Here is a 27,939-nt window from a genome sequence, read left to right on the forward strand (position 1 = left end):
TTTACAGTTTTTTAAAAGTCTCATAGACTTCTTTTTGGATCATGAAATGAAGATATGTATTGTAATAGCTTAATTATAGATGGGTACCAAAGTTAGATCCTCTTGTGTCAACTGACACCTCTGTGGCGCAGAGAACTCAAAATTGCCATACTTACCATTTGAGTCACCCTGTAAGGACATAAATAAATTACTATTTACCATCAGTGCATTGTGTTTTGTTGCCACTGCAGTACTCATGTGTTAAAATAATATATATAATAATATTTTGTGTCCTGACAGTTGGGTGCCACATAAGTTATAAGCCACCATAAAAAGTGATTGAAGTCCCAACATTTTATTGAACGTTTGCTCTAATGATTTTAAACTCTGAAACTGCATTCTGTTTTCTTTTACAAGCTGGAGAGATCAATCTTTTTGACACTGATCTCAGTCCAGAAACCAAATTCAAACCCATTTGGTCTCCCGGTGCCTTGATGTATTATGGAAGAGCTGAACTCCAAGCAAGCGATCACAGGTACTGTAACATCAACAGAAGCATAACCCCTCTGAAATGGCAGAGATGCTGTTGTTTCTGTGATTGTCATGCTTTTCTGTACTGTTGCATAGTAAAGGATGGTTCTGTAGCTCATATGGAAAGCAGCATGCAAAACATGCATAAGGTCCCAGATTCAACTTCTAGCATCTCTAATTCAAAAGATCACAGATTTAAAAAAAGATTATGAGGAAATTATCCAGGACTGTGGAGAGCCATTGCCAGGCAGAGCAGACGATAGTTGGTGAGATTGACCTAATTCACTATAAAGGAGTGTGTGCTTGGTTCATGCTCACAAAATCCTTTGGCCAATTAGGTGTGCAGCATTGACAGTTTCTGAGGAATCCCAGATAGCCCTTTGTGGCACCCTATGCTATCAGTGTGATCCTAGAGCCTTTTCTCATAAAAAAAAATTATGTGGTCATCAGAACACCAAAAAGCAAGTAGCAATGGTCACGTGAAGCCAGTCAGCTGATTGAAATTGTCATATGAACCCATAATTCTGGATCAATGAATGATTGGTGCAAAACTGAAGCATTTCATACAACATGGGCAACCCCATATGCAATTTTACCCCTCCACCTATCCCTGTGTGACCCAGCTGATGGTTGCAATTGGTTCCCTGACTCCACACCTGCTGTGTGGTTGTAATCTTGTGCCACCATCTTGCTGCATCATGGAAAGTCAGTTGTGCTCACTGGGTGCCCAGAGGGGAAAGGAGATAGTCTGTGATGGCAAATCTTAAGGATAAAAACATGTGAAGCTTACTTTATTTTATTAAAAAATGGGGGGGGGGGGAGAAGCTAATGTTTTGTTTCAAGCTTTGATTCTACACTTGATTTGTTTCCTTCGTAAAATAATTAAAGCATAAATAACTTTTGCTGTGTTTTTTATTTCCCCACTAGTTTTAGTATCTGCATTTCCCTAAAATTTAACAAAAATATCAGAAGACAGAAATCTTGCCTGTTAGACAGCACCTCTAGGCTGAGACTATATGTCATTTGCAGACACACGTAATCCTCTCTCTGGCTACCCTGCCATTAGGAAGTTACTGTCAGTAACAGTGGTTTCTGGATGGGTACTTGACAACAACAGAGGAGGGAATTTTGTCTTGTCTTTTTAGAGTTGGTCTGCCACTGTGAAGAATAAGGCCTTTAATCCATCAGTCTCCTATGGCTATAGGCTTTCCCCCAGTTGACCAACTCTTTGTATAGATTCTTATATGATTGTGTGGACAGAGATGTTATTTTTTAAATAAAAGAAAGTGTTGCATAAGTTGCCCCATCAGATATATTGGGAAACCAAGCAATGAAACTATGTGTGTTAAACAGGCCTGATTTCCAATTGCTTTGATTGTGCCAACAATTTTTAATAACAAGTCAACATTTCCCTCCGTCTTCTTACTTCTTCATTTTCCCTGGAATTATTGGTTTCCCTCACCCATCTCTTTCTTCTTATTTCTCTGATTAGGCCTGTTTTAGCTATCGTGGAAGTAGAAGTCCAAGAAGTTGATGTGGCGGCTCGGGAGAAAGTTTTCCAGGAAGTGTCATCCTTCCAGGGTCCTCTGGATGCCACCGTAGTGGTGACTCTGCAGACACCATCACCTGAAGAGAGAGATGAATTTCCAGAGGACTTGCGTACCGAACTAATGCAAATCTTTGAGACTTATGGCATCGTTGTACTTGTAAGGTACAAATATTATCCTCATTAAAAAAAATCTACACCCCAGTGGCTTGGATTCTAACTTCTTGCTCCTGTGACTGAAATGCGTTTCTGTGAAGTGTGGAAGTTTGTTCATGTCACAACAAATAATAATTATTAGAGGATATTTCAGTGCCACAATCCTTTTTCCAAGTAATACATTTTATTGAGCAATGTCAACAATCACAGCCATAACAACGGAAGGTCAAAGTGAAGTAGACCAAAAAGTTGAGCCACTGTGCTTAGGAAATGGCAGGTCAGCTTTCCTGTATGTTTATCTGACAAAATGGCTCCTGAGAGCTAGTGGTCTCCTCTAGAGAATTGGTCAGACAAGCTTGACAGCTTACCCTGAAGTAGTACCTTAGGGCAAACCAAAGCGTCAGCTTAAAAATGCACGCACTTCTCTTGCGTTCTGGGTATATTTCTGAATTATTTATGCTGAATGGACTTAACCCTAATTCAAACATAGGTGGGTCAGAACACTGCGTTCTTGGCTGCCTGAAACAAAAAGCTTTTATGCTCTGATATAATGTGTTGTTGTTTCTCCTCACATACACTGAGCATTGTGTATGCGTGCGAATAATGCAGCCTCCTCTCCGTATTGGATCTTCACATTATTTAACAAATTTGCATGCCTTTGGCACATAGTCAAAAGGCACCACCATCCTTGCCCCAGAATTTATCCCACAACCTAGTTATTTGTCATGATCATCAGCATGGAATAGAATTCCTATTGCCTTGTGCTGAAGCTCTGAAAAAACTCATCCTTTTACCACCCTTCAGTCACCCCAATTGTGAGTGTATCATCATAGCAATCACTGAAGTGTGCCAAAGGAGAAATAATACATGCTTTCTATGATCAACGTTATGTGGTCTTTAGTATATGGCAGTACAACTCCATTCCAAAAAGTGCTGAGCCCCCTTTCAATAAGCTCTCCTAGATACCCAGCAACACTTGTGGCAGATTTAAGGATACAGGATCAAGAAAATGAAAAGTTTCAAGTCATGAAAGCTATATGCACATATAATGTACACATCTCAAAACAAAGGAGATTCAGATTCAGAGGCAATGTACCAGTTGCTGGGGAGCAACAGCCCGAGCCAATCTGGATATTACCTAAGAAATATTAAAAGAAGTCACCTAAGCTATTCATGCTTCCCCTCTTCCCCATTTCAGCTTAAATCTGCTCTAATTTTAAGCACAGAGTGAGAACATAAGATGTGATTGAAACAACATATCAGACATTATCCCTTTACACCAGCTTTTCAGTTAGGCACAGATACAGAATCATTCACTCTGAATGAGCATGATGAGAAATTTAGTACCATCTGCCCTAAAAGCATTGGAGGCAATTATATTATTCACAAGAGTAAATGCAGGAAGTAATAGGCATGTGCACAGTTGATTGACCACCTCTTTCTTTCTATTCTTGTCAGGATCAATGGAGGCCAGATGCTTGTAACATTTGCAGAAAGCAGGTCTGCTCTTCAAGTTCTTGATGTAGATGGTGCCAAGGTAAGGAAAATAAAAAATTCCCTGCACTATTTTAGGTACCTAAATGGCTATTGGCGAGAGAGCTGACATTTACTATTCTCTTTGATTTCTTTGAATGCCAGGCATTTTTACAGTCCTCATTGGACCGCATCTTTAATATGGAACTGACATTTCCCTGAACACCAGCTTGTAGTTTCAGGCTGACTGGTTTTTGTTTTTTTTAAAAAGTCAGCTACTAATACAAGCTCCAGAGAGAATCTCTGAAAACTATAAGCTGGTGGATGTGACTAGTCAGACAAGGAAGACTCCTGTCATCCCTTAAAGACTAAATACATTTATTACAGCATGCACTTGCCTACTTCACTTGATGCTCATGCCATTGCCACAGTAAATCCATTAGTCTTTAATTTTCCACAGGACTCATTGTCTTTTTGTTTTGTATGAGAGTGGCATTTTGTAGGCTGAACTTCAAGGATCCTCAGTTTTAAGGATGTCAGTGATGTGAATATGGGTGGATCAAGTCAATACTATGCACACTTGGACTTTGAAAAGCAGGTCAAATTTCTCCAGGAAACACTCACACAAATTAAATCCCCCTACCTAGCATTAACATAAACACTCTTATGTGCTGTGTAATTAGTCGGTAATGCAGGGCATATATAAATGACCAACTTTATTTAGAGGGAGAGGCATGCAGTACTACTTTACAGATGAATTTTCAGAGTTCAGATTAGACTAGGCAAGTAAGCAGTTCGATACAGCACTGAAGAATTGCATAATTATTCCATAGCTTCTAGAGAGTAGGCAACGTACCGTTTATGTAACCAGGGCTAGTTCCCCATCAGCGTCACAGTGCAAATGGCCCTTGAACATAATTCAGCCACCACCAGGACGAAACAAAACCTTAGAGAGTATTACGAAAGAGTGAGGAAAATGTCATAGTATCTTCCCTCTACATGTCAGCTATCAAAAGTAGCCAGTCAAGAGCTCCACCTACTCTTTAGAATATTTAGCTGACAGCTTTTGTCTTAAATCTGTTGAACTAGGCTTTCGGTTTACATTCTTTTGAAGGTTGGGTCTCATTTGTGCATAGTGATTTGATTAACCAATTTCCTTTTTTTCTTTTTGTAATGCAGATTAAAGGCAAGACAGTGAAAATCTGGCCTAAAACCCAGGACTGGCTGAAGGGCCTTCAGGAGGAAATCACCAGGAAACGAGACAGCATTGCCCCCATGTCACCCACAGCAAACTCCTGTCTACTGGAGGAAAATTTTGATTTTACAAGTTTAGATTATGAATCAGAAGGTTTGTGGCATGGACTGTAGCTAGATGTGTGAGCCCTCAGTTTCTCTGCAAGTCTCTCTGTGTGCTCTTGATTGGTACCTTTGGAATCAGAAAAGTGAGCAGTGATTCAGTCCTGCAACACTTATTTGCTAACCTTCCTCTTCACTGTATTTCCTATAGTGAGACTTGCTGCCAGAGACAGCTGCAGAAAAAGAAATGGGCATTTAGCAGAGGGATTTCCCTATTTCTTCTTGTTGTTGTTGCTTCTGCTGCTTCTCTTGTTGCATTGGAAAGTGTTTTGGAAGAGCTTTGTTAAGCGATGTGATGGGGCTACATTCAGGAGAGGGGTTCAAAAGCCCTGATCGATGTGCAAAGGTTCCCCTCACAGCCCTCTGATCCTTTTTATAGGAAAATGCCACTACACCTCACTTTTAAACATTCCTGCTTCCTTTTTATACAAATTGCAACTAGAGTAAGAACCAAGAACAGATAGTCCAGTTTCCCACCAATATTTCCATTGCTATATCTTCTGCTTTAGGTGATATCCTTGATGATGATGATGATGATGATTTGGATGACATGCCACCACATTTACCTCTAACAACAGAAGTGGCATTAGCAGTGGACGATTTGCTGGATGGGCCTGAATGTTTGATGGTGGCATCCACGGTACATGCAAACAAATCTCACCATCCTGGAAGAAAGCTGCATCTGTATAAAGGTAACATCTTTATAGGATAGTGGCTAACTAAACAACTGGTGTGTTCAAAGCACAGTGATTGGGCTTTTGAGACTGGCTTCCATGAACAAGTTACACTGTGGGTGTGGCTTGCTGACCAAGTTAAAATTGTCATTGTTCCCAGAGAAAAAATGGTTACTTTTTAAGTCTCATTATCTGAGTCAAGCCCAATCAAGTGTATGTGTGTTCATGTGTTTTGTTTATTGACTTTTTACAAGCTTTGAACTGAAACTGGTTGAACAAAGTATTTTTCATCCATGGCTATATTATGCAGCACAGAGAAAAAAACAATGTTTTTGTTATTAGTATAAAACAAACCAATAATAAAATGAAGGAACTAAATTTATATAACACAGACACATACTTCCATGCAAAATATAAGCATGGGTTTATTTCTTTCAATATGTCCTTCATATAGAAAGGTATATTCAATCGCCTTTTGTCACTTGATCTCAATCTATATTGAATTCATTGTTTGGTATTAGGCTTCCCATGACCACAAGCTGGAGTCACCTGGTTGGTTTGCCTCTGCTTTTCATCACATTATCCCAGCCTGCATTGCACATGGTGTGGGACCTGCAAGGGCATTGGTACACCACATGTATGTTGTGTGCCTTTTAGATATGCACTGAATATACATCCGGTCCTTTTTAGAAAGCTCTGTCTCACTGTGCCTTGAGAGCAAACCATGTGACCCAAACTCCATGCCACTGAAAGCAAATAAATTTCAGAAACCTCTGCCCAGTGCTTAAGAGAGCATACCACCTCATTTGCTAGCTGGACTTCCCCTGCAACTCATTCCCCCCAAAATGTGAGGGAGAAACGGCTCGAGCAATTGATGAAGCTTGATACATTGCTGCTTGACAGAAGAGGGTGGTTGAATGTTGAGTCACTGAACACTTGGGAAGTTTCTCCTGGTTCACTTCTCAGCTTACCTTCTTTGATGGGTAAACATTTCTTTTTTGATATCATGGCTTTTTCCCTTGCATTGGTCTGTTTTCTATTTTTTAATGATTTTTACACATTCCCTAGATGATGCTGACCTGACTGAACCAAAACAAGAGCTGGACGGAGGTGGGGAGTTTCGCCATCGTTCCCCGAGCAGGTCTCTTTCTGTCCCAGGAAGGCCTCGGCAGCCTCAGCCACCACAGCGACCTCCTCCTCCAGGTGGGGGGCTCCATTTTCTCCTTCTGTGCTGAAAACAGTGTTTGGATTGCTGGCTTCTCTAAGCCACAGCATAGCTGGTACACTGGAAGGAGTGTGGTGAAGCCAGTGAGATTTATGCCTATGGGCATTTCATTAAAAAATACTGCAAGGCAGAAGACAACATACAAAATTACAATAAGACCCAAAACATAAATGAAAACTGGTTGGGAAAAAGAAATGCATGTTTCAAAGGCCTATCTGGATAACAGAGTTTTCAGGAAATGTAGGCAGGGATGATTCCTGCCAACCCTTTCCTGTCAGGGAATTCCATAGGGTAGGACCAGCCACGTGAAAGGCTCAGTCCCTGGTAAATGCCAGCTGGACCTCAGGGCATTGGGGAACCACCATCAGATGATTTCCATGATCAAAGAAGAGCATAAGCATTCAGATGGTCCTTGAGGTACTTTGGGCCCAGGTTGTGATGGCTTAATACATTTATTAACCTTTAAGGTGCCACAAGTTTCTTCATTCATGACTGCAAAGGTGCAGGTTTTTTACTTAATGCACACAGCTGAACCGTGCCTACTAATGCAAGCACAGTAAGGAGACAGGTTGTTGAGCAAAACCGCAGGACACCATTTCAGACGTGAAAGATGCATCTGTGTGCTTCTTCCACAGCTGTCACTCCACAGCTTAAGCTGAGAGGAGCAGGGTTAGCAGCCGGAGCAGACCAATCTGGTGACTTACTGGCAGTACCAGCTGCTGTGGGGGAAGCTGCATATGCCACTCTATGCAAGAACCCCAAGTACAGATGCAGCCCAGCCTATCTTGGAGCATTAACCACTGGAGCAAACAAGGGCTGTATCCAGTGCTCTGCATGAGCAGAAGGGGCTTCTGCAGTGGGACTTCCACCACTGTCTTCCTCCCTGCATCCTGGAACAGGTTTTGAGGGTGTGCTCGGGGAAGAAAAGATGGCGAAGTCTGCTCACACAATGCTAGATTCCACCTAAAATAATTTATTAGCTTAGGGCAGAATTCTGCCCCAAGGACCAGAATTGTTTAAATCAATGGCTGAACTGTAGTGCTTTCACTGTTACTTTTTTTTTTTTTAACACACGCACGTGCAAAATGTCAGAAATCAATGCATGTGTCTCTCCTCCAGCTGGAGTATCTGTTAAAAAATCCACATCAGATGGGTTTATCTCTTCAGGAGGCCACTCTCTGTGTTCCATCCTGCAGACTGCAAAGCTTCTTCCAGGGGCACCTCAGCAACCAGTGAGTAGTTCAGCACAATTGTTGAGTCATTTGGTGGAGGGCAAGAGGTGAGACGAAAAAGAAAACAGTGTATTTACAATTCCGCATATCCTGCCTTTCTGGATAGAATATGTTGAAATTGTTTGTGATGTTTAAAAAAATATTAAAAAGTCAACAGACACATCAGATGTGTAAAGTACCCAGTGTATTATTTATTTTTGTGCATTGTGCTTGAAATCTCCAATGTCATCTATGAGATGCTGAAGTTGCATAACAACCATTATCTGTGGGATGAAGATGTTAAAGGGGCAGCCAGAAAAAACACTCATGCATGGGCGCATGCATCTAGAAAGAGTCATTTCAGGAGCATCTCACACAGCATGACCTTGCCAATATATGACAGCAAAGTCCATCCTTTGTTCATCCTTTGCCAATTTGGTAAAGTAAAGAAACAACATGTTTGTATAGGACCTTTCCTAGAAATATTACAGTTCTGGGGTTAGGGTGCCCCAGCAGTGAAGCCCCTAGATCAGGGATGGGGAACCTGTGGCCTATCAGATACTGTCGGACTACAACTCCCATCATCCCTTGCCATTGGCCAGGCTGGTTGAGGCTGATGAGATCTGGAACTCAACAACTTTTGGAGGGTACCAGGTTCCCCATACCTGCCCAAGGCCTAAACAGCACACCAAGTGGTGGCAGCTCCTTAAACAGGGTGTCTATTGGAAGACTTAAGGGCATAGTGGAATGGGAGAGTGGGATGAAGCATATATAAGTATTCTTTCTTGTGAGAGGGATTTGTTGACATTAATTCATGCCTGGTAGGCAAAAACTAACCACTCTGAAAATGTTAAGCCTACTTCCCTGTTTATACTCTGCTTTATAAAGTGGCATATGCATGATTTTCTTCTGGGCTCACTCCGTCTGTTATTTGTTTTCCTTTAAATTTTTGTAAGCCAAAATCACGGACTGGAATTAGCAAGCCATATAATGTCAAGCAGATCAAAACCACCACCCCTCAGGAAGCAGAGGAAGCGATTAGATGCCTGATGCAAGCAAAAGGAGGTAACATGAACAAATTTCAGTTAAGAACATTGATAATATCTGTTTCTTTGTTATCTTTTCAGAGCTACATAAGCATGCCTAAGAAACATCTCTTTTGGGCGCCATCTTAAAATGTTAATCACTGCTGTTCTCATTTCCTGTAGTGAAACCTGAGGAGCTGTCAGTTTGGATTAAAATACTGCTTGTATTTTTGTTTCAACTTGAACATACTGCTCCATTTTCAAACTGATCTGTTGATGCGAATAAGACTATTTGGGCAAATAAAACTTTGTAGGATAAGTAGATTTCTACAATTCTGTATTTCAGTAACTCCGGAGGAAGCCTTGGCACCCATTTCAGGAACTGTCACTAAATCTGAAAGCTTCCCTGGTGTTGCAAAGTCTGCACAACTTCACAGCCCGCAACCACCCCCAGTGCTCATACCTCAGCGTCCAGCACCAAAAGTTCCCGCTGCTAAGAAACCAGCACCCCTGCAGAGGATGGGAGGGAAGCCAGGATGTGTAAGTCTCCATTAGATGCTTCTGCAGGGTTCAGTCAATATTCAGAGGGCAAATTTGGGGGTTGCACATGTAGTCGGTAGAAGTTTGCAATTGAACTTGTCATTGAGCTGAGCTAATAGGTATGTGGCCTTCAAAAGTCCCCTCATCTCCAAAACTGTGCCCCCAGAGTACCATCAAGGAGAAAGAAGACTGCTACCTTTGGGTTACATAGGGAGTGAGATGAATAGCCAGGACACACTCTTCCTCAATCCCAGCTACATTATGACCTTGGATTTCTCCATTGGGTTTTTATGGGAAGTTCTCACTTCTGTTCTGGAGACATGAAAAACAGCTTTTCTATGTGAACCAGGAAATCACCTAGACAGACACTGAGAGGGTTCCTCTGCCCTTTTTTTATTTATGTATCCATTTCTCTTGGGAAAGGAGAAAAAGGGAGAATAAGTAAATGTCAACAGAGAGAGAAATAGATGGCCCTGTCTACTTTCCACTCTCCTACTTACTCCTTTTGCTTTCTGGCCTTCTCTTTCAGCTGGCTTTTCTCTTTCCTTGGAGGAAAGGGGGTGCAGTTCGCCCCGGGTTTCATCCCTGAGGGGGGTGACATTGCCACCCTGCCCCCAGGTGCACAGCATGTGCGCCGCTCCAGGTGCTGGAGGAACTAGCTCTGCCCCTGCTCTCTTGCCCTGTCTCCTTTGTACTTCCGCACCACCACAGCAGCAGGGGAGGGGCAAAAAAAAGAAGCAGTATTTTTAACAGCTTGAATGCCATTTTTGGATAAAGGGTAGGTTACACATTGTTAAAATAAATTAAATAAATTAGAGTCAATGTTGCTGGTCAGTTTCTAACTCATGTTCCACAGCCAACTGAGCTGTGTTCTGTCCCTCCACCGCGGCCCATTTATCTTTTCCAACTAGATACTAAGCATGCACAGTCCTCACTGGTCTGTTTTTTAAGGGGGTGAGGGATTTCCCTTTCAGATTTTCTTTTTTTTTTTTAAGAAAAGATTTTTGTACTTCTGTAAACTTGAGAGTTCACCTGAGCATGCAGGCACCTCCTCTTCCTTGATGGCCATATTTTGGCTTCAAAGCTTGTTAGCACTCTGAGACAGAGTTCATAATTAGCAGGAGGAATAAGAGCCATGGAAAGGACATAATTCTTTCCCCGGAATGTTGAAGCTTTTTAGCACATTTTTGAAGGGATATATTAAGATTTTAGAATGCTGCATGTACAGAATTAGAGGCCATCTTACCTCTGTCAAGAATACATCAGCTTTGCTTTGGGGGTGGGTATGTGCGATTGTCTCTTTTTTTAATCACTATGGGGCTGGTTGAATAGCAACTGATTGACATTATGACATCCTTTTCTTAGCCTCCTTCTCCAGAAGAGCAGTTTGAGCAATCTGTTGGTCACTTCTCCTTTGCGCTGCCAGAGTCTTGCCTTGAGGCTACAAGTCCTACCAGAGCAGCCCCTGTTCCTAAGCCAAGAACAGTCCCCCCGGGCAAAATCCTTGAGAGGAGAAGGAGCAGCGAAAGGTACCCAGCTGCCTTGCGTCTTCTGGAGGAGAGCTATTGTCTTCCTGCTCAGAATTCTACCCATGCTCCAAGAGTTCCACCAAGGAGAAAGAAATCTGCCCCTCCCGATTTTCATCTGCAAGTACTCCAGAGCAGTGACAGCCTGTTTCTCAAGGGGCTAACATTTAATTCCAACAATAACAACAATCCGTCTCACACTCAGTCTGATTCCATCCCACTTTCTCCAAGTGAGCCCTTTCTACCTGCAGCAGCAGGAGCCATGACCAGCCTGATAGACGACGACTCCAAACCTTCGAGGTTCATGACTTCAGAGTTAATTAGCGGCCTGCAGGTTCTTCCGCCCGTGTGCCTCCAGCAGCAACACCAGCAGCTTTCAGACGACAACTTTCTTAGAGGGAGCACCAGTCTTTTAGACCTGGAGACTGACTTCGTTGCTTATCAGTCAATCCCTCAACCGCTGCCGATCAGCCCAACACACGCTCCAAAAGATGTGGAACTCCCCAGTGCAAGTGATTTCAGCCACTGGGTTACATTTGGTGAAGAGGGCAACAGCAGCACCATCTCTGAAAGTCCTAGTGTACTGGTTGCATCCAAGCCGAACCAAAATGCCTGTGTGGACCCCAACACCAGTTTAAAACTATGAGCATGGGTCCCCCCCCCCCTTTGCTTTTTCTACAACAAGCAAACAAATCATAACAGGACAAGATTTTTTCTGAAACAATTTGCTTTATTCTCAGAGCCTTTGGTACAGGAAGGACTGAGTTAAATGAGTCGTTATGGTACTTCACACTCCACGTCGCCTCCAATGAATTCTGATTTAATTTGTACGGTGAGTGGCAACCTTCTCTTCCATGTGCATGCTATAATGCCTTTTGGTACAATTGCTTCTCATCTGCACTTTTCTTGCTTTCTGTACTTCATACCAAGGCTGTCTATCCCATAGTACTCGCTTGCTGTGAAAAGGATAGCATGGAGGTTTCTGCATTATGTCTAAAGAGGCATTTTGTGTCTGTTTGGGCACACAGCGGTAGTTGCTTTGAAAAGCTGAACACACTTCCTAGGAGAGGCCCTAGTGAACTGGGTAGGACATAATTCCGGATAAACATGCTGAAGATCTCACAGTATGTTTGCCTCTGCATCTTCCCTTTCATGCTTGTTAACATCTGCAGAGTCTGGGAAGCTTAAACCAAATGAGCTCAAGCCAGTAAGCGCTCTATTGTTTTTTCCACCAAGGCCTAAAAGGGAGGAAATTACCTGCAGATTGTGCCTAATGACAACAGAATAATGTGGAGATGGTCAACCAAGGCTGCTGTAGCTGTAGTGCTGCTGGTAGTTTCAAGGACTGCCATGTAGGAGTCCCAAGCGATAAAGTAGCTAATAAATAGAAAATGGTATCTCAGAGAAAACTAAAGCTATAGTTATATGAAAGCACTAGAATTTATAATTCTTGAGCAATGTGGTTGCAGTCTCATCTCTGGCTTGGGTAGAGGCTGGGAAGCCAATCACATGTGCCTCTCATAGTACAGGGGTGGGGACCTTGTGGTTGAGCACCAGTAGCGAGAATTGTAGTCCAACAACTGGAGGGTCACAGGCTCCCAGTGATCAGGAAGGCGATATATTGCCTAGGGCAGTCTCCTCCAGCCTGAAGTCCTATAGATGTTTTAGATTACAACTTCCATCAGCTCCAGCTGGCAGGAGCTGGTGTCCAAAACCTCTGGAGAGCACCAGGTTGGTGAAGGCTGGAAAGGGTAAGACGAGTCTAAATGTGCATATGTAGAAATATCAATGGTAGACATGAGAGAGACTTCTGTACTCAAGGTTCCCCAGCTCTCACCCTTTGGAGCTACAGTCCTGAGAGTGAAAGTTACCTTGGCATAATACAGCCTCAAGGAAACTATTGTAGAGAACAGACAGGTAATGTAGTGTGAGCATAAAAGGCAGAGGATAATTTTATTGATAATTGTTAAATAATATGGGAACATGTGCAACGGAGTTATAGAATCAGGTGATTAAGACTGGTAATTTATTAGTGACAGGATGGAATCACTTTTGATGGAGTGGCATACTTCATGATTTTAATTTGTTTTGAAATAGTAAAGATCAGAAGAGGGGGGAACTGTAAAGTATTTGGCTATCCTTTTTTGTATCGAGGCTGTAAATAATATCATTAAATTTCTTTTTTATGAAACTGAACTTGGCTTATTTTGTTTTTGTATTATATTGTCCTCAAAACTGAAAGGCCAGATGTTTCATTTGATGATTCAATAAATTAGAGCCCAGAAAGGTAAAAGGAGGAGGGAATCAGATACACAATAATGACTAAACATTGATTATTTAATCAATGTTTGTACTGCTGAATAAAAATACAACATTTAATAATGTTTCCAAGAAGCTAGGGAAAAGATAAGATTAAAAACAAAACTCAACCGTACATTATGAAAATGAGCAGTGGTCAAAAATAAGAGTCCAAGACAGCTGGGGCAAACTTATAAATGTTAAAGAGGCATATATTAGTCATTAATGTATCCACGAAATAACCAAGGGAGAGCATTCCATGGGGTGGGTGCTATCACTCAAAATGCCTGCTTTCACATTGTCACCAAGTAACACTTCACTAGGCATGGAACAACCAGCAGGTTCTCCTCAGATGATCTTAACAACTGGCCCCAAGTTGCTTAGAGACCCCAAAACCATGCCTTAGGCACCCAGTGCAGATCTTTCTAAGCAACCTAAGAACTAAATTTTGCACAAGTTGCAGCCTCTGAACCAGGTGCAAGTATGGCCCCACATGCAATGCATTGCAGTAGTAACTGTGAGGTTAGTAATCAATGGACCACTGTAACAAGGCCATCCTTGTACTGAAGTTGCTGCCCCAACCAAAGTTGGCCATGGGTGCTCTAAGACAGCAAGGTCAGGTGGGCCTCTAGGCCCCCAAACTACACACCTGCTCCTTCTGAAGAATTGTAATCTCATCCAGAACTGGTACACAACCCAATTCCTAGACTTTGGAACCACCTATCCATGGAGTCTCCATTTTGTCAGGATTCAGCTGCAATTGCCCTCATCCAATCCACAATTGCCTCCAGACACTATTTCCATACATGCATTGCCTCTGCTGATTTACAGAACAATGGAGCTGGTGACACCTTGTCCAAAATTTCCTAATGATTTTAACAGCCTGCAGGTGAATTTTGAGAAGGCCTGAGGTACAGTCACCCAATACTACTATTTGGAAAAGCCTGGTTTGGGTTGTAACCACCATAAACCACTGCCCCCAACTCACGGAGATGGCCCAGGAGGATAACATGACCTACCATATCAAAGCAGAATCAACAGAGTCCTACTCCTTATCCCACCCGAAAAACATAATCTATCAGTACAACCAAGGCCAATTCTCTCACCAAATGAGGCGTGGACCCAAAGTGGGTTTGCTACTCAGTATAGACAGAAACTGGCAACTGTTAGAGACCTCACTGCTTAGTGTGCACTTCACTGCAGCATAAAATGACAGAGGTCCTTGGTGAATTGGACCTATGAATCTTCTGCAACTTTTCACCACCAACAGTGGTCAGCCAGCTGACTCTGGGAAGCTCACAAGTAGGCCATGAAGGTAAAAGTATATTTTATATAATAAGAAACAACATTGATGGGCTTAAGCACTCCATTTCACCAAAAGGGACAACTAGTATTCTCAAAGCACTGGGCAGTTAAGCAGCCATGCACACAGCCTACTTCTGTTCAGGTACATTTCTGGATCAGGACTTAGAACAGAAATGCTACTGCAGTGGTGGGAAACATCCTGCTCTTGGACCCAATTAGGCTTGCCAGGCGATGCCATTTGGTTCACAAGTCACACCACCTGCCTGGTGTCATGTGTGATGCCTACTTGCCACATATGGCTCACAGCAGGCAGGGGAGACGAGGATCCAGCCCACCAGCCAGCTCCAGTTCCCAACCCCTTTTCTACTTTCCACCTATCCTTTTCATTCTCGACACTTGGCAAAAGGTAGGATTTCAAGAGACTATTTTGAGTGTCCCACACAAATGAAAGGTGGGTGGGGACAATTGACAATCTTCAGCTTAACTCCTGCGGAACGTGTTACGAAACCCATCACCCTTCCTCTTTAATGAAGAAATTAAAAAGTTATCACTGGATATTTATGGCGACATTTCAACATAAAACATGAATGCCTATTTAAAAAAGGAGCATGGTTTATAAGTTAGTGCCAATATTCTCTGCAACAAAGATAATTTAACAGCTTTGTGGCAGCTCATTTGCATGATAATAAAAGCATTAGAAGGAAAACCAATTTAAGTCGATTTATAAATTGCAAATAAAAGTTATTTTTATTACACTACTTGAAGAAGTGAAGTATCTGGCCTTTGGCACTATATCCTATAACTGGCTCACTGGTGAGCTATCTCATTAAAACTTAGATCTTGCCAGTAGCGTCCTCTGTGCAATCAATTGCAGTTCACGCCGCTCAGTCTGAACAAATACAAATAAAAAAAACAAGTATTGGTATAATAATAAAAAAGCTGTCAAGTGGCTTGACTGTTTTTAAAATGTTTTTTGATGGGAAATCAGAACTTTGATTTCCAGACTAAAAATTGTGCTTAAGGATACAACTCTAGAAACACGTACAGAGAACTGTGTCTAAATAAATCCACATACATTCTCACAGCTGATAAGAGACACAATATTTCAATAATTCATGGCATAGGAGAGGAAGACTGAATTTCGGTTTCATGGTTGTTCCTCATCAAGGCGTTTTGTTACCCATTATACAGTTTAGGACAAGGTCACATGTTTATTTGTCCACTCATCACCTGCGTCATGTCAAAGTGAAGTATCATAAACAAATCACTTTCTACAGATTTGGTGTAAAAGGTGTTCCACGTGACAGTTTTCACAGCTTATCAGCCATCAAGCATTAAGCAACCATGTGATGAGAGATTAAATGATGTACATACACATGTGAGCTAGGCCTTAGTTTTAACATTTTATCAGGACTGCAAAACAGAGTAGGAAGAGAGCATGGCAAGTTATTGCCCCTTTCCTCTCCAAATTTCTTCAGCCACTCATCTTTCAAAAAGGATGCCACAGCACAGCGCTCCCTTCCTGCCCTGCAGAGCACATGGAAAGAAAACACTCGATCCCACATAACAAGATGTGAGCTGAATGGTTAAGCTTACTGGTCCCACAGCACTAAGACTGGAGATAAGCCTCTACTGATGCTTTTTACTATTAAGTAGCAAGGAGAGGTTCGTCTCCCATCTTAGTGCTGTCATGTGAGGAAATCCCTTATCTCTGATCTGAGCACTTAACGCTAATAGAGATAGGTGCAGAAATCTGTCATATGACTGATGGGTGGCCATGGATTGCCCCAAATGGTCTCACAGACTAAATTCAGAAGCCTGGTGAATTCAATTAGGCCCATGGGGCAGAGGGGCCTCTCTGCTAGCTTAACCAAAGGCTGGAGGGTAAGGGAATGGAGAACAAATCCCCCCCCCCCGAGATCTGTAAGCTACTGGCTCATGTGACAGGAAGAAGTCAGCATTTGGTTGACTAGCACAAATTATTGTTATACACCACAACCACTGTACATTCATCTTCGTGGAAATGACTACAGCAAAAATTCATGTGCTCTTCTTAGCTCATATGCTATGCTACTGATAGATGGTTGATTTGTGTGTGTGTCTTAAAAAGCAGCACCAAGTTATATGCGAATTTTGCTTCAGAGGCTAGGACCCGAACCAATGGCTTCAAGTTACAAGCAAGAAGATTCCAACTAAACATCAGGAAGAGCTTTCTGATGGCAAGGGCTGTTTGGCAGTGGAATGGACTCCGGCCGAAGATGGTAGACTCTCCTTCCTTGGAGGTTTTTAAGCAGAGGTTGGAGGGCCATCTGTCTTGGATGCTTTAGTTGAGATTCCTGCATTGCAGAGGGCTGGAGTAGATGACCCTTAGAGTCTTGTTCTTAAAGACTGTTTGACAGAAGTTTTAGCTAACTAATTTATGAATTTTATAGGCTATTAAAGGCACGGGAGCAGGGCTAGAAGTTGGCGACCCCAACAGCCAGCTTCACTGTGCTCAGTAAACACTTTAAGCTGATTCTTGGGGTAGAGGTGGATGGATGTTTGGCAGTCTCTGCTATGGCAGCTTGAACTCTCAAGCCCAGTGGCAGACATGAGCCTTTCCAGGCAGCCTCCTTTGGTCTGCACTTGGTCAGGCTCTGACCTACTTAGTTTCCAAAATGAAATGACACCATGCACCGTCAAGTGGTTAGCGAGGCTTGGTTGAGAGTTTTGTGAGAGTTAAGAGTGCAGCTGTGTTTTATACTCTTTACCTTTAAGCTAAGAGTGAGGAACCTGCAATCCTACAGGCAATTTGGATTCAGGCAGGATTAGGAATGATGAGAGGTTCATAAGTTTCCCATGTTTGCTTTGGTGTATTATGTTACAATTGCATGTAATTGCTTAATATAAAATACATTAACTTTTAAGCAGCTTTAAAAGTTTAACATCTCCAAACATTAAAATTGTTTTGGTTTTATTTGAAAATGCCCAAACACAGATACCACACGAATTATATTTACAGTATAAACCACATGTGATTAATTTAAGGGGAGAAGGGGAACATGGCCTGCTTCAAACAGCTCCAACATTATAGATAAAACATTTTCTGTGCAAGGCAATACTCCAGTAGCTTGTTTCTAATACAGAGCTCCCCCATTCTGCCTTGTAGGAAGATTTTTTTGATACATACAAAATGGCTCTATTCAGATATCAACCAAACCATGTTTAAGGAAGCTTAGATAAGGTTTGCCACCATGTTCAAACCACAGTTTGTTATAGGAGCAGGCAAATCAATAAAGTGGGTTTGTGCTAATTATGGTTTGGCATCTTTCTGGTTAGACCATTCATAATAATGGCTTTTACTTCACCTCCAGAGCAGCTAACATGGAAATGCTAAGCAGATGGACTACAGAACAACACAACTCCACACTAGAAATTTCTATATTGTGTAGTGCTATCAAACCATGGTTTGGCATGTCTGAATTGGGCCACTGAGAGTTGATCAAAACATCAGTTCTTAGACTGGAAGAACTGTTAAATAACTGTGTCTGAAATACTTAAAAGGCATTTATTCAAAGGGAAGAATTCTTCCCTTTTGCAGTGCTTTGCATTCTGAATATTACAGTATAGAATTGGCTGAGCTGTTCAGATGATGTGTGCCTTAAGTTTGTGTCCATTGAGTTTTAGAATGCATGTGGCAAACACATTCTATGCTACCACAATGACAGTGAAGGTTTAGAAAGCTATCTGCATTAATTCAGCCTTTCATGCAGGAGAAAGCAATGATTTAAAAGTTTGGTTCCTTCCCACAACACTCTGATTTAACATGACTAGAGAAAAGGCCATTGCAATGGGAATAATAAAATGAACTAGTCCTTAAAAGAAATTCTGATGTATGCTTCATTGGAAGTTAGTTCCACTGAGCTCAAGAGGGCTTTCTCTGAAATAAGCGAACACAGGATTGCAGCAACTGAAGTGTTTCCCCTGCTTCCAAAACAAATGCAGTAGAAAATCTACACTCTGAGGGATATTCTTGCTTCTCCTTGGCAAGCAGATGCAAAGGGCACAGTCTTGCTTTGCAGGTTTAGATGTCACTATACATTTTTTCTCTATTATTTACAGACAGCACTAGGTCTTTCTTTATCACACCAATTTGTCTAATAAGAAATCGTACCATAAAACTGGCATTTCTGTTGCTGATGGGTAATCACGTGTCCTTACGGTGTACTATGTCAGCCCATTTACTCCTCACAGTACACCCACACATTACGTTTCAGCATGTGCTCAACCCCAAACCAGCAAGTACATGGGTCTGGCTAAAACAAATCTATGAAAAATGCAGCCTGGGTCTGCACAGCAGGGCTCTAACAGGCAGCAGCAAGCAGGGTCATCTCTTTCAAGGGAAGAAGGGTCACTTTCGGGTAAAAAGGCCATTTCATGTATTTCCTACTGGACTGTAAAGAACCCATTACAAGCTCAGGCAAGAAGTGCTTCCAACTCAAGTAGCAAACAGGACTTTTCCCGTATGCTTCCACCAGGTAAAGTATACAGCGATAAAGGCAAAGGGAACCATGGATTTTCTCTGTGAGATGTACGGAAGTGCATCTACGCACTTTCATATCCTAGATACACGCCAAGGTCAGCAGTTAGAGGAGTAGTTAAAAAGCAATTGACAGCAAAAAAAACCATTGTGCTGTACCTGTCAATTCTGCCCCTGTTTCAGTCCAAGAATGTGTTAGGAATTACATCAAAGAAGCAAAGCTCTGGTGCGCAGTTCCTCAGTTTCCCACCTTTCTTTCTAAAGAATCTCGAATAAACTTTAGTGTGCATTGGTAGAGGAAAGAGTCCTTGTTCTTCGGTTTGCAAATATTCAAGTGGCTGACATCTACAGGAATGAGTTCTCCTATGCCTAAATCTGGGAAAAAACGAAAAACAAAAGTCATCACCAACAAATGTCAAGGAAAAGACACAAATGATACACAGCAGCACCCATCTTGTGATACTGGTGGAGACACACTTTCCCATTTGCTAGGTGGGGACAACCAGTCATGCTTCTATCGTGTGTGCCAACAATTATCTATGGATCATAGCTAAGCAAAAATTTTGAGGGAGCAAATAATTTACCTTGGAACCAGGTTTTAAATGGTGCAGGTTTGTAAGTTAGGTCTTCCATTAAAAGAATAAAAGCCCTGGGGCAGGAAGAGCACCTTAAAATGTGTGTTAGTCACAGTAATCCATGCGTTAGGCACAGAAGGTATTGTGAGCAAGCTTCTGTCATTGACTCTGCTCATATTGATCCAGAGCAGACCCCAATGTACAGTTAGCAGAGTTAAGCACAAACATGTTGCAGGATTCCCAACAATAGACCAGAGGCAATTTCATCCAGCAGAGTTTACTACTGAAGGCAAATGAGCATGTCGGTCACAAATTCATACATCTTCAGGAACGGCACACTCCATAAGAAATCCAGTTGCAGCAGACTTAACTTAAACTTACAGTAAGACTAAGATCTTAACACTTAGCATACTATATACAGAATACCACACTAGAAGGAAAGAGAGACAGAAAGTGAAACTCAGGCTCCTTCTGGCCTATTATTATAGGCCTTGACGTAAAGAGATAATAGAACCAGTTTAAACCAACTGTTCAGCTTCTCTGAAGGAATAACCCAAACATCAGGAACCTCCTGCCTGTTTCCAGGCAGAATAGAAACTTGCTTGTTAGCTAGAAACTTCCAGCTTGCACCAGCTTGGATCACACAGAGCAGAACCCTCTTGAATTAATTAGAATAGGAAAGATCTCTAAACTTTAATCCAATACTTTCTGTACCAAAAAAAATATGCAAATCTGACAGCTTCATATAGTCTTGGGGGTTTCTCTTGTCATTTCTGTTTTAGCTGTTGCGGTAGGGGGAGTTTTCCAGTTGCAAAGATTCAACCTTTTAAAACTTAGCCACATCCCTACCCTGCACCAAAACTCTGCAATACACCTCAGCCCATGAGCACAGTAAAATTCTCCCCACTTGCGCTCCCTAGCAACTGATATTCTGAAACTTACTGCCTGAGATACCGGAAACAACACATTAACTATCATCAATAGCAGCCACTGATACCTCTATTCCTATTACGGATGGCTCCTGTAATTTAATTACAGTTAAATTAATTAATTAAGTACAGCGATACCTCGGAAGTTGAACGGAATCAGTTCCGAAAGTCCATTTGACTTCCAAAACGTTCGGAAATCAAGTCGCAGCTTCCAATTGGCTTCAGGAAGCTCCTGCAGCCAATCAGAAGCCGCGGAAGCCCAACTGGATGTTCGGGTTCCAAAGAACATTTGCAAACTGGAACACTCACTTCCGGGTTTGCAGCATTGGGGAGCCAAAACGTTTGACTTGCAAGGCATTCGGGATCCAAGGTACGACTGTACTTAACTTTTAATACACAATGCATGGAAACTGTGGGCTCCAACCTTTTTACTGTGCTACTGAAAGTGTTCATATAAATTTATGCCCACAGCACTTTAACTGCAAGCAATGTGTAATGAGCAAGAGAGGAAGAAGTTGGGAGAAGGGTTTCTGAGGGTGGCTGATCCAGTCTTATACCAGAAAGAGGTCAATCATTAATTTATCTGCAACACTGGGTTTTTTATACCACTTTTTCTATCTGCATCCATTTCTGGATGTTTCTATCACAGAACTCGCATGGCTGTATCTTGCCAGATCAATACGTTTTTAAAAAGGGAATGCTGAGAATATCAGACCTGCAGATTCCACTGGTACTACATGCAAGCTCAGAACTCTGCTGACTCGCGTTGGCATTGTTTCTGCAAAACTCAATACAGGAAGTTTCTTATCCTTGGCAAATGAGAGAAAGTCATCGTTCAGTACTTTAAGGTCAGGAGAATCTAGGGGAACAAGAAAGAAAATTAAATGCATATTTCTGATTGTGTTTGCATGCAGCATTTTCCTATGAAAGGTGCACTTGGAATAACTAGATTTGAGTTCAGACAGGAACATCTGCTGTCAAGCCCTGCTTCTGAGGGATTAGTATTAGCATGGCACATGCAAGCAACACAGTCTTAGCCAGCGTGCCATTTACAGATCACTGTACAGTTCCCTTTCACTTTTCAGTCAGATTTGCAATATCCATATTCTCTATGTGTTGTGAACTCTTTCCACTGAACTTTCTTCAAGAAGGCTTCGGGGCCTTGAGCAGTTGTCCTTTCACCGAAGTTTTACTTTTATTGTTACTTTATAGTTGTCTATATGGTTTTAATTTATTGTTAGCTGCTTTGAGCTCAACTGAGGAAATGCGGGGAATAAGCACCACAAATAAATACATTCCTGAGCGAGGTAAAAACAATGCAAATGGTTTGTGAGCATGCAAACACGCCAAATATTAAATTACTGCAACCAAAGCATACCTTTGCTGAGTTCCTTAACGCCCACAGAGGGGAAAAGCAGAAATCTAACAGTTTTTGAGTATTCAGCCAACCTGGAGCCGTGATGAGGAACGCTATAAAACACAATTCCCTGGGTGTTGTTTACAATGGAATCCATATCAGAGTCCTTGGAAGCATCCAGAAGCATCTTCTTGACTAGGAGACCTGACAAGAAAATATATTTATAAAGTAAGACCAATGCAAGAATGATGCTTAAATTAATGTACAAAACATCCTATCCTATTTCTCCTTCATCTGTTAGATGTGCTCCTTGAAGATGAAAATGCAGAAAAGCACTAATACATTATGCCAGTTAGGGAGATATGGTAATATACTTAAATAAGAGCAATGTAATCTTATTATTGTTAATGCCAGCTAGCAATGGTTTTTTGTTGCCGTGTTTTATTTATTTTTTTAAAAACCCTCTTCTTCCTATTTTCAAATAAAAATGGGGGGGGGGGCACTTGCTCCTTTTTAGTGAAGTTTTACTTTTACCTCAAAGGTTTGTTAGCCAACCATAACTATCATCCTGGTATACTCATTATGTCAGAGAAAAGATGTGTATAGCTAAAAACCACTGCTTTTTTGCATTTCCATCAATGTAACATTCAATTAAAACAGATCTGAATAAATCCCTACACTTAACATGCAGTTTTCAATTCCCTAATTTAGTTTCCTCAGAATCTCTGCAAGGAAAATAGTTGAGATCCCACTACTGGAGAATATCCTGGAGAAAGTATGAGGTAACTATCAAGGGATTGAATAAGAAAGTAAATTGACTTAAAGAGCTTATATTGTTTAAAAAATAAGCTACTATATTATTCTACTACTGGGAAAAGTGAATTCTTGAACAACACTGATAAAAAACCCAAATATATTCTATGCAGCCCCTAACCAATCACCCTGTAGAGCAGCAGAGAATTTAAGAACTTCTTGTTGGTTTTTATGGACCGTAACTGTATATATGCCCTGTTTTTATTATTTTTTTTGCACTAACTGGAAGCTGGGTATCACTCAAAATCTGAAGAATGGTTTTGTGAAAATTAACAACATGTGGTCTTATTGCCTATTTAAACTTTCTACATGTTGATGACTTGATCGTCGCCAGAACAATCTCTTCAAATAAAGGTTAAAGACAAGGTGCAGCCACTGCAAAGGTGCAGCCTATGGCACATCCCATGTGAGGATACCACAGCCAACCCAGGACCCCATGACCAATCAGCCAGCATTATTACACTGACAACAGTCGCCACACGTAGGAAAGCACACATATTATTATTATTAATTAAATTTGTATACCGCCATATACCCACAGGTCTTTTACAAAGAGATTGCAGTTGACAGGCAAAATGGTGAGCTAAAGTAACTATTGGCAGGTAATGTCAAGGTAGATGTATATTCAAATGATTGTATGCCAATGCAGAGACATGATGTCAGCACATGGCATATTGGGAGCATATCCATCCTAGCAGGGCTCAGCAGATCAATTCCTCATCTGGGGTCCCCGCTAGCTGCCATTTTGGCTCTCTGAGGGAGACACGACTAGTCTCCCTTTTACAAGCAGGCACACCCAGTGGCAATGATATAATGGACTGAGAGCTAAATGGATTCTGAGTCCCGATCAGTACCCAGTGAGTGCTTGAATCCTACCCATAACATCACTGTTACTAGGTTACCCCACTCACAAGCATGAGGGTGAAATAGAAGGCCGGCAGCTGCAGCAGCCCCACCAGAGCCCCAAGTAAGGGAGTGGTCAGTGCTGGGAGACCACTATGCCATTCTGCCCACAACCCACCCCCCACCCTAAAACCCATGGAACTAGGCCTGCCAACCTAGTTATCCATTTTTACAGATGAGACAATTGGGTCCAAAACTGAAATTTGACGAATGGCACAGGAAAAAGCCTCCACTGTCTGAGCACCAACCACATGTATTTCAGGAAAATTGCTGTTGGCCCTCCAGTTCATGATACCACGTCCTGTGGCAGTTCTTGCGAAACATATATAGTCTTTCATGGTCCTCCAATAGAAGCAATCTTTTTACACCAAGTTAACATTATGGATGGACATGTCAGCCTATTTCTGGTTCATGCCATCTTTGTAAAGTATCTATCTATGAATAGGTATTTAAATACCTATTTTTGAAAGTAATTTCTCACAGAACATGGACTCCTATATATATTTTATCACGCATTTCTAAATATGCTTTATCTTAAAAATGCACATTTTTAAAAGAACATTGCAAAATTGGGGAAAATGTGAAATCTGAAGCATAATTATAACATAGTTTAGGGTGATGTGGATCAGGTCAGTTCACAAAGGTCAAATTCCTCAAGTACCCCTAGTTAACATGGTTGAAATACATGAAATTGCAGAACAGTGTAATTTAAAGAAAAAATTAAATAAGGATTCAATGGACTTGCCTCCCATGCTGTGTGACAGCCATACAAGAGGTCTATCTCCAACACCAGCAGCTCGCAGTTTCTTGAGAAGCTCAGTGCTCTTGTAGGAAAGAGACTCCCTGCAAATCAAGGAGAGAGAACCAAGTAGCAGATGCAAAGGCAGTGGCTTTTAAACCCTGTTCTGGGAAACACTGGACAGCCAAGGAAGCTTGCAAGGGCTCCTCAATCAGGTCAGTACTGGTGAGCAAGCTTTACTGAGAAACAACTTCTGCACCACCTACAGTCATGGGAGAGGGTTGGGTGTTTTCTAGGCCAAGCAGGGCAATACTGAGACCCAAAAGGTCTGGCCAGGTCCCACCTGGTTTTCATGGGTGCCCTAGAACATGCCTCAGGATGTTCTGCAGTACATCGGGGTCCTTTGGCAGATGCACAGATAGCTGGTGTGGAAAAGGTTTACTGAGAATAGTATGTTTCAAAACCACTGCAGTTATTAAAAAGCAAAAATAGATTCAATGCATTCCAGTTAGGTTGTGCATGCTGACTGCAAGCAGCTACTTAATGCCCCTTTCCAATCAGCATGGATGCTAAAGAGATTTTGGGTGCAATTCTGCACACAGCTCAGGCTGTTTAAATCCCACTGAGGTCTATGGGATTTATGCAGCCTAGCTGTGTGCAGGATTGCAGCCAGAGTTGACCCAAATATTCAATTAGGCCTTTTTAGTTAAAACTTCAAGAAATCTATGGGGACTTGTTCCAAAGCAGAAGAGCACACTAAATTCTAGAATTCAGCAGGGTCCTTAGATGTCGTCTCAAGGGTCCTTGGCAGCATTACAGATTCATTCCTTAAAAGCTGGCATGCTTATAAATAGCAATGCAAACTTTCCAGAACTGCTTGTGAATTTATACCGACAGTTCACCTTAGTCTTAAGGTCACGGGATTTGCTGTGCATGCAGTTATGATTAGAATTTATCTTTTTTTTACAGATGTTGCCATAGCTGGTGTTTTAAAACCGTCAAGGACAATCAAAACTGGGTTTAGAGTAACTGTGCCTCCTGTGGCACTTGAGGGAGGGGGCACAGCTCAGTGACAGAGGACAGACTGTGCATACAGAAGGACTCAGGCTCAGACCCTTGGCATTTCTGGTTTAAAAAACTATCTCAGGGAGCAAGCTGGGAACTCTGTTGCAAGCCATTACAGAGTTGCTGATCCCTGGAATAGAGAACCCCAAGCAAAATGGACCAGCGATATGACTGGGTATAAGGCAGCTTCATACGTGCCAAAGGATGGCCCAGCCAATTCTGCGAAACTGGAGCTTACAAAACACGATCAATTGTTCTGCTCAGATGCAAATGTGGATTTAGGCTGCTTAAAACTGTCACCATCGTTAGTTTCTAAACAATACAAGATGCTTTACAAAGCAGAAATGGAAATCGTCATGTCTGCCTCGGTATAATCACACAGTTTCTACTTCCCACCCCATTTGTGTGCCCTCCATTTTTTACCTGTAGCTGTCCACGGGACATTTTGCTCTCCAGTCACTCAGATGTGTATCATACTCCACAGATATAATTCTAAGTGACGGGCAGTCAGATGCCAACCATGTCTACATTGAGAATACAGGAAAACAAGACAGAATATTGGATTCACAAAAGTTATTGGGTTTCAGGCACTGAAATCAAAACTAGTCATCTTTTTTCAAGACAGACAGTGAATTGGAAAACTAAAGTATGGTTATAGAGCATGTTGTTTTGAAACTGAAGCTTCTTTTTGAAGTAGCTTGCTAGACGTCTTATAATCTGAACTCATTTTTCTTTTAAAAAACTTTAATTCAGTGTTAGCATACAAGGTATCCCCACCAAAGTACACCCCCCCCCCAAAAAAAAACCTGTGTAGGCATTTTCACTCCAGGCCACAGCACTGTTGTCATTCTGGATGGTTGGTTAGTTATATGTGCCGCTAAATCTTTGCATGGGCACCTCTCAGGTGGGCGCCACTGCCATTATAGGAGAACAAGGGAAGCTTTCATGGTGAGTTCTGCCACTTCTTTACATAGAAAAATAGCACTGCCCATACCTTTGGCCAACACTCTGTATAATCGTCTTCCGTATCCACTTCCTTCTCAGCAGCAGGCTGCTCTATGTCCTGTTGCCGCCATGTTTTAAATGCTGCTCCCAAAAGACCATGAACGAAAAGGACATCAGCTTTAATGGGCTCACTGGTAGTGGAAATAAGAAGTTGCAAAAGGGAGTATGCATTACTAGAAGCCGACATCCAAAGAACTGCTACCAAATCACATGAACTGGTTAGAGTTTTGGACTAACAGCTGGGAGACAGCGGTTCAAATCTCCACACAGTCATGAAGCTTACAGTCACTCGCTCTTAACCTAACCTACCTCACAGAGCTGTTCTGAAGGTAAAATGGGCAGAAGCAAAATGTATTTTGGGGCCCTCAGTGGGGCCTTATGGTTGACACAGTTGCAATGCTGTAGCAATAGAAAAGGCCATAATAGAAGAATTCTCCCATTATAATCTAGAGCAGGGATGAGTAACCTTTTACAGTCGGAGGGCCGCATTCCTTTCTGGGCAACCTTCTGAGGGCCACATGCTAAAGCAGCGTAGCAAATGTGAATTTTACCTTTGTACAGTCAGCTAGTTTCTACACACATTGACGGAGCCCTACAGATTCTAGGCTTAGGAGACACTTCTTTTGAGCCACCTGGTATTTTGATTAGCCACCCTACTACTCCTATCTTCACCCCTCACTCTCCACAGTACACAATCCCAGACCGATTTTAAGTGTTGTGAAGCTTCTTTACCCCTTCTGGGTTCACTTTTTCCCCTCCTCTGCCTTTTTATTCAAAAGTCTTCTTCTGTGCCATTCTTTCAGCCTCTGGGCTCCCTGTCACTTGCTTCTCTACAGCCTACACTTCCCAAAGCTGCACCAGATTATATAGCTCTACACTGCTCCCCAAAACAGCAAGCACTTGGTCCTTGGAACCAGCAGGGCAAATCCAGAAAATGTTAGCTAAGGTGACAAACTCCTGATCTTAGTGAGATTTACATATATGGTTAAGACTGTGTCTAATCTTCCCGAGTTTAAGGAAATTTAGGAATACCTAAAGTTTCTCTGTACTGGAGTCTACTACTAAACCATTGCATTGCAGCACCTCTCTTTTCAATGAGACAAAGGAACTTTGTAACAACTGCAGGATGTATTCTACTAGGGGGAACATTTTCTGTCCCAAGATGGGGTAATACAGAACAATTTGGGCT

At 41.9% G+C, this 27,939-nt stretch overlaps 2 protein-coding genes across 10 annotated transcripts in view; one reads left to right on the top strand and one right to left on the bottom strand.

Annotated features, from left to right (window-relative positions):
• Positions 1-13,438, top strand: part of SYNJ2 (synaptojanin 2) — a 51,449-nt gene extending 38,011 nt beyond the window's left edge. For all 3 annotated transcript variants that reach the window (XM_081187424.1, XM_081187423.1, XM_081187425.1), the window contains exons 18-27: positions 397-514; positions 2,003-2,221; positions 3,671-3,749; positions 4,865-5,033; positions 5,551-5,733; positions 6,784-6,918; positions 8,060-8,172; positions 9,108-9,216; positions 9,523-9,716; positions 11,082-13,438. In XM_081187424.1, the coding sequence (XP_081043550.1) occupies positions 397-514; positions 2,003-2,221; positions 3,671-3,749; positions 4,865-5,033; positions 5,551-5,733; positions 6,784-6,918; positions 8,060-8,172; positions 9,108-9,216; positions 9,523-9,716; positions 11,082-11,888 (2,126 nt within the window). In that variant the 3' untranslated portion in view covers positions 11,889-13,438. The remainder of the gene's footprint in view (positions 1-396; positions 515-2,002; positions 2,222-3,670; positions 3,750-4,864; positions 5,034-5,550; positions 5,734-6,783; positions 6,919-8,059; positions 8,173-9,107; positions 9,217-9,522; positions 9,717-11,081) is intronic.
• SERAC1 (serine active site containing 1) overlaps positions 11,952-27,939 on the bottom strand; it is a 32,108-nt gene continuing 16,120 nt past the window's right edge. For 6 of the 7 annotated variants that reach the window (XM_081187431.1, XM_081187430.1, XM_081187433.1 and 3 more), the window contains 6 exons: positions 26,740-26,881; positions 26,169-26,269; positions 24,687-24,784; positions 22,247-22,429; positions 21,584-21,727; positions 17,782-19,739 (listed from right to left, as the gene is read on the bottom strand). In XM_081187431.1, coding sequence (XP_081043557.1) covers positions 19,603-19,739; positions 21,584-21,727; positions 22,247-22,429; positions 24,687-24,784; positions 26,169-26,269; positions 26,740-26,881 — 805 coding nt within the window. In that variant the 3' untranslated portion in view covers positions 17,782-19,602. Of the gene's footprint in view, positions 16,373-17,781; positions 19,740-21,583; positions 21,728-22,246; positions 22,430-24,686; positions 24,785-26,168; positions 26,270-26,739; positions 26,882-27,939 lie in introns of those variants that run through there. The other variant, XR_014006230.1, reaches the window with a different exon arrangement.

Source organism: Podarcis bocagei (assembly GCF_964188305.1).
Source record: "Podarcis bocagei genome assembly, chromosome: 3".
In the NCBI taxonomy this organism is placed as follows: Eukaryota; Metazoa; Chordata; class Lepidosauria; order Squamata; family Lacertidae; genus Podarcis; species Podarcis bocagei.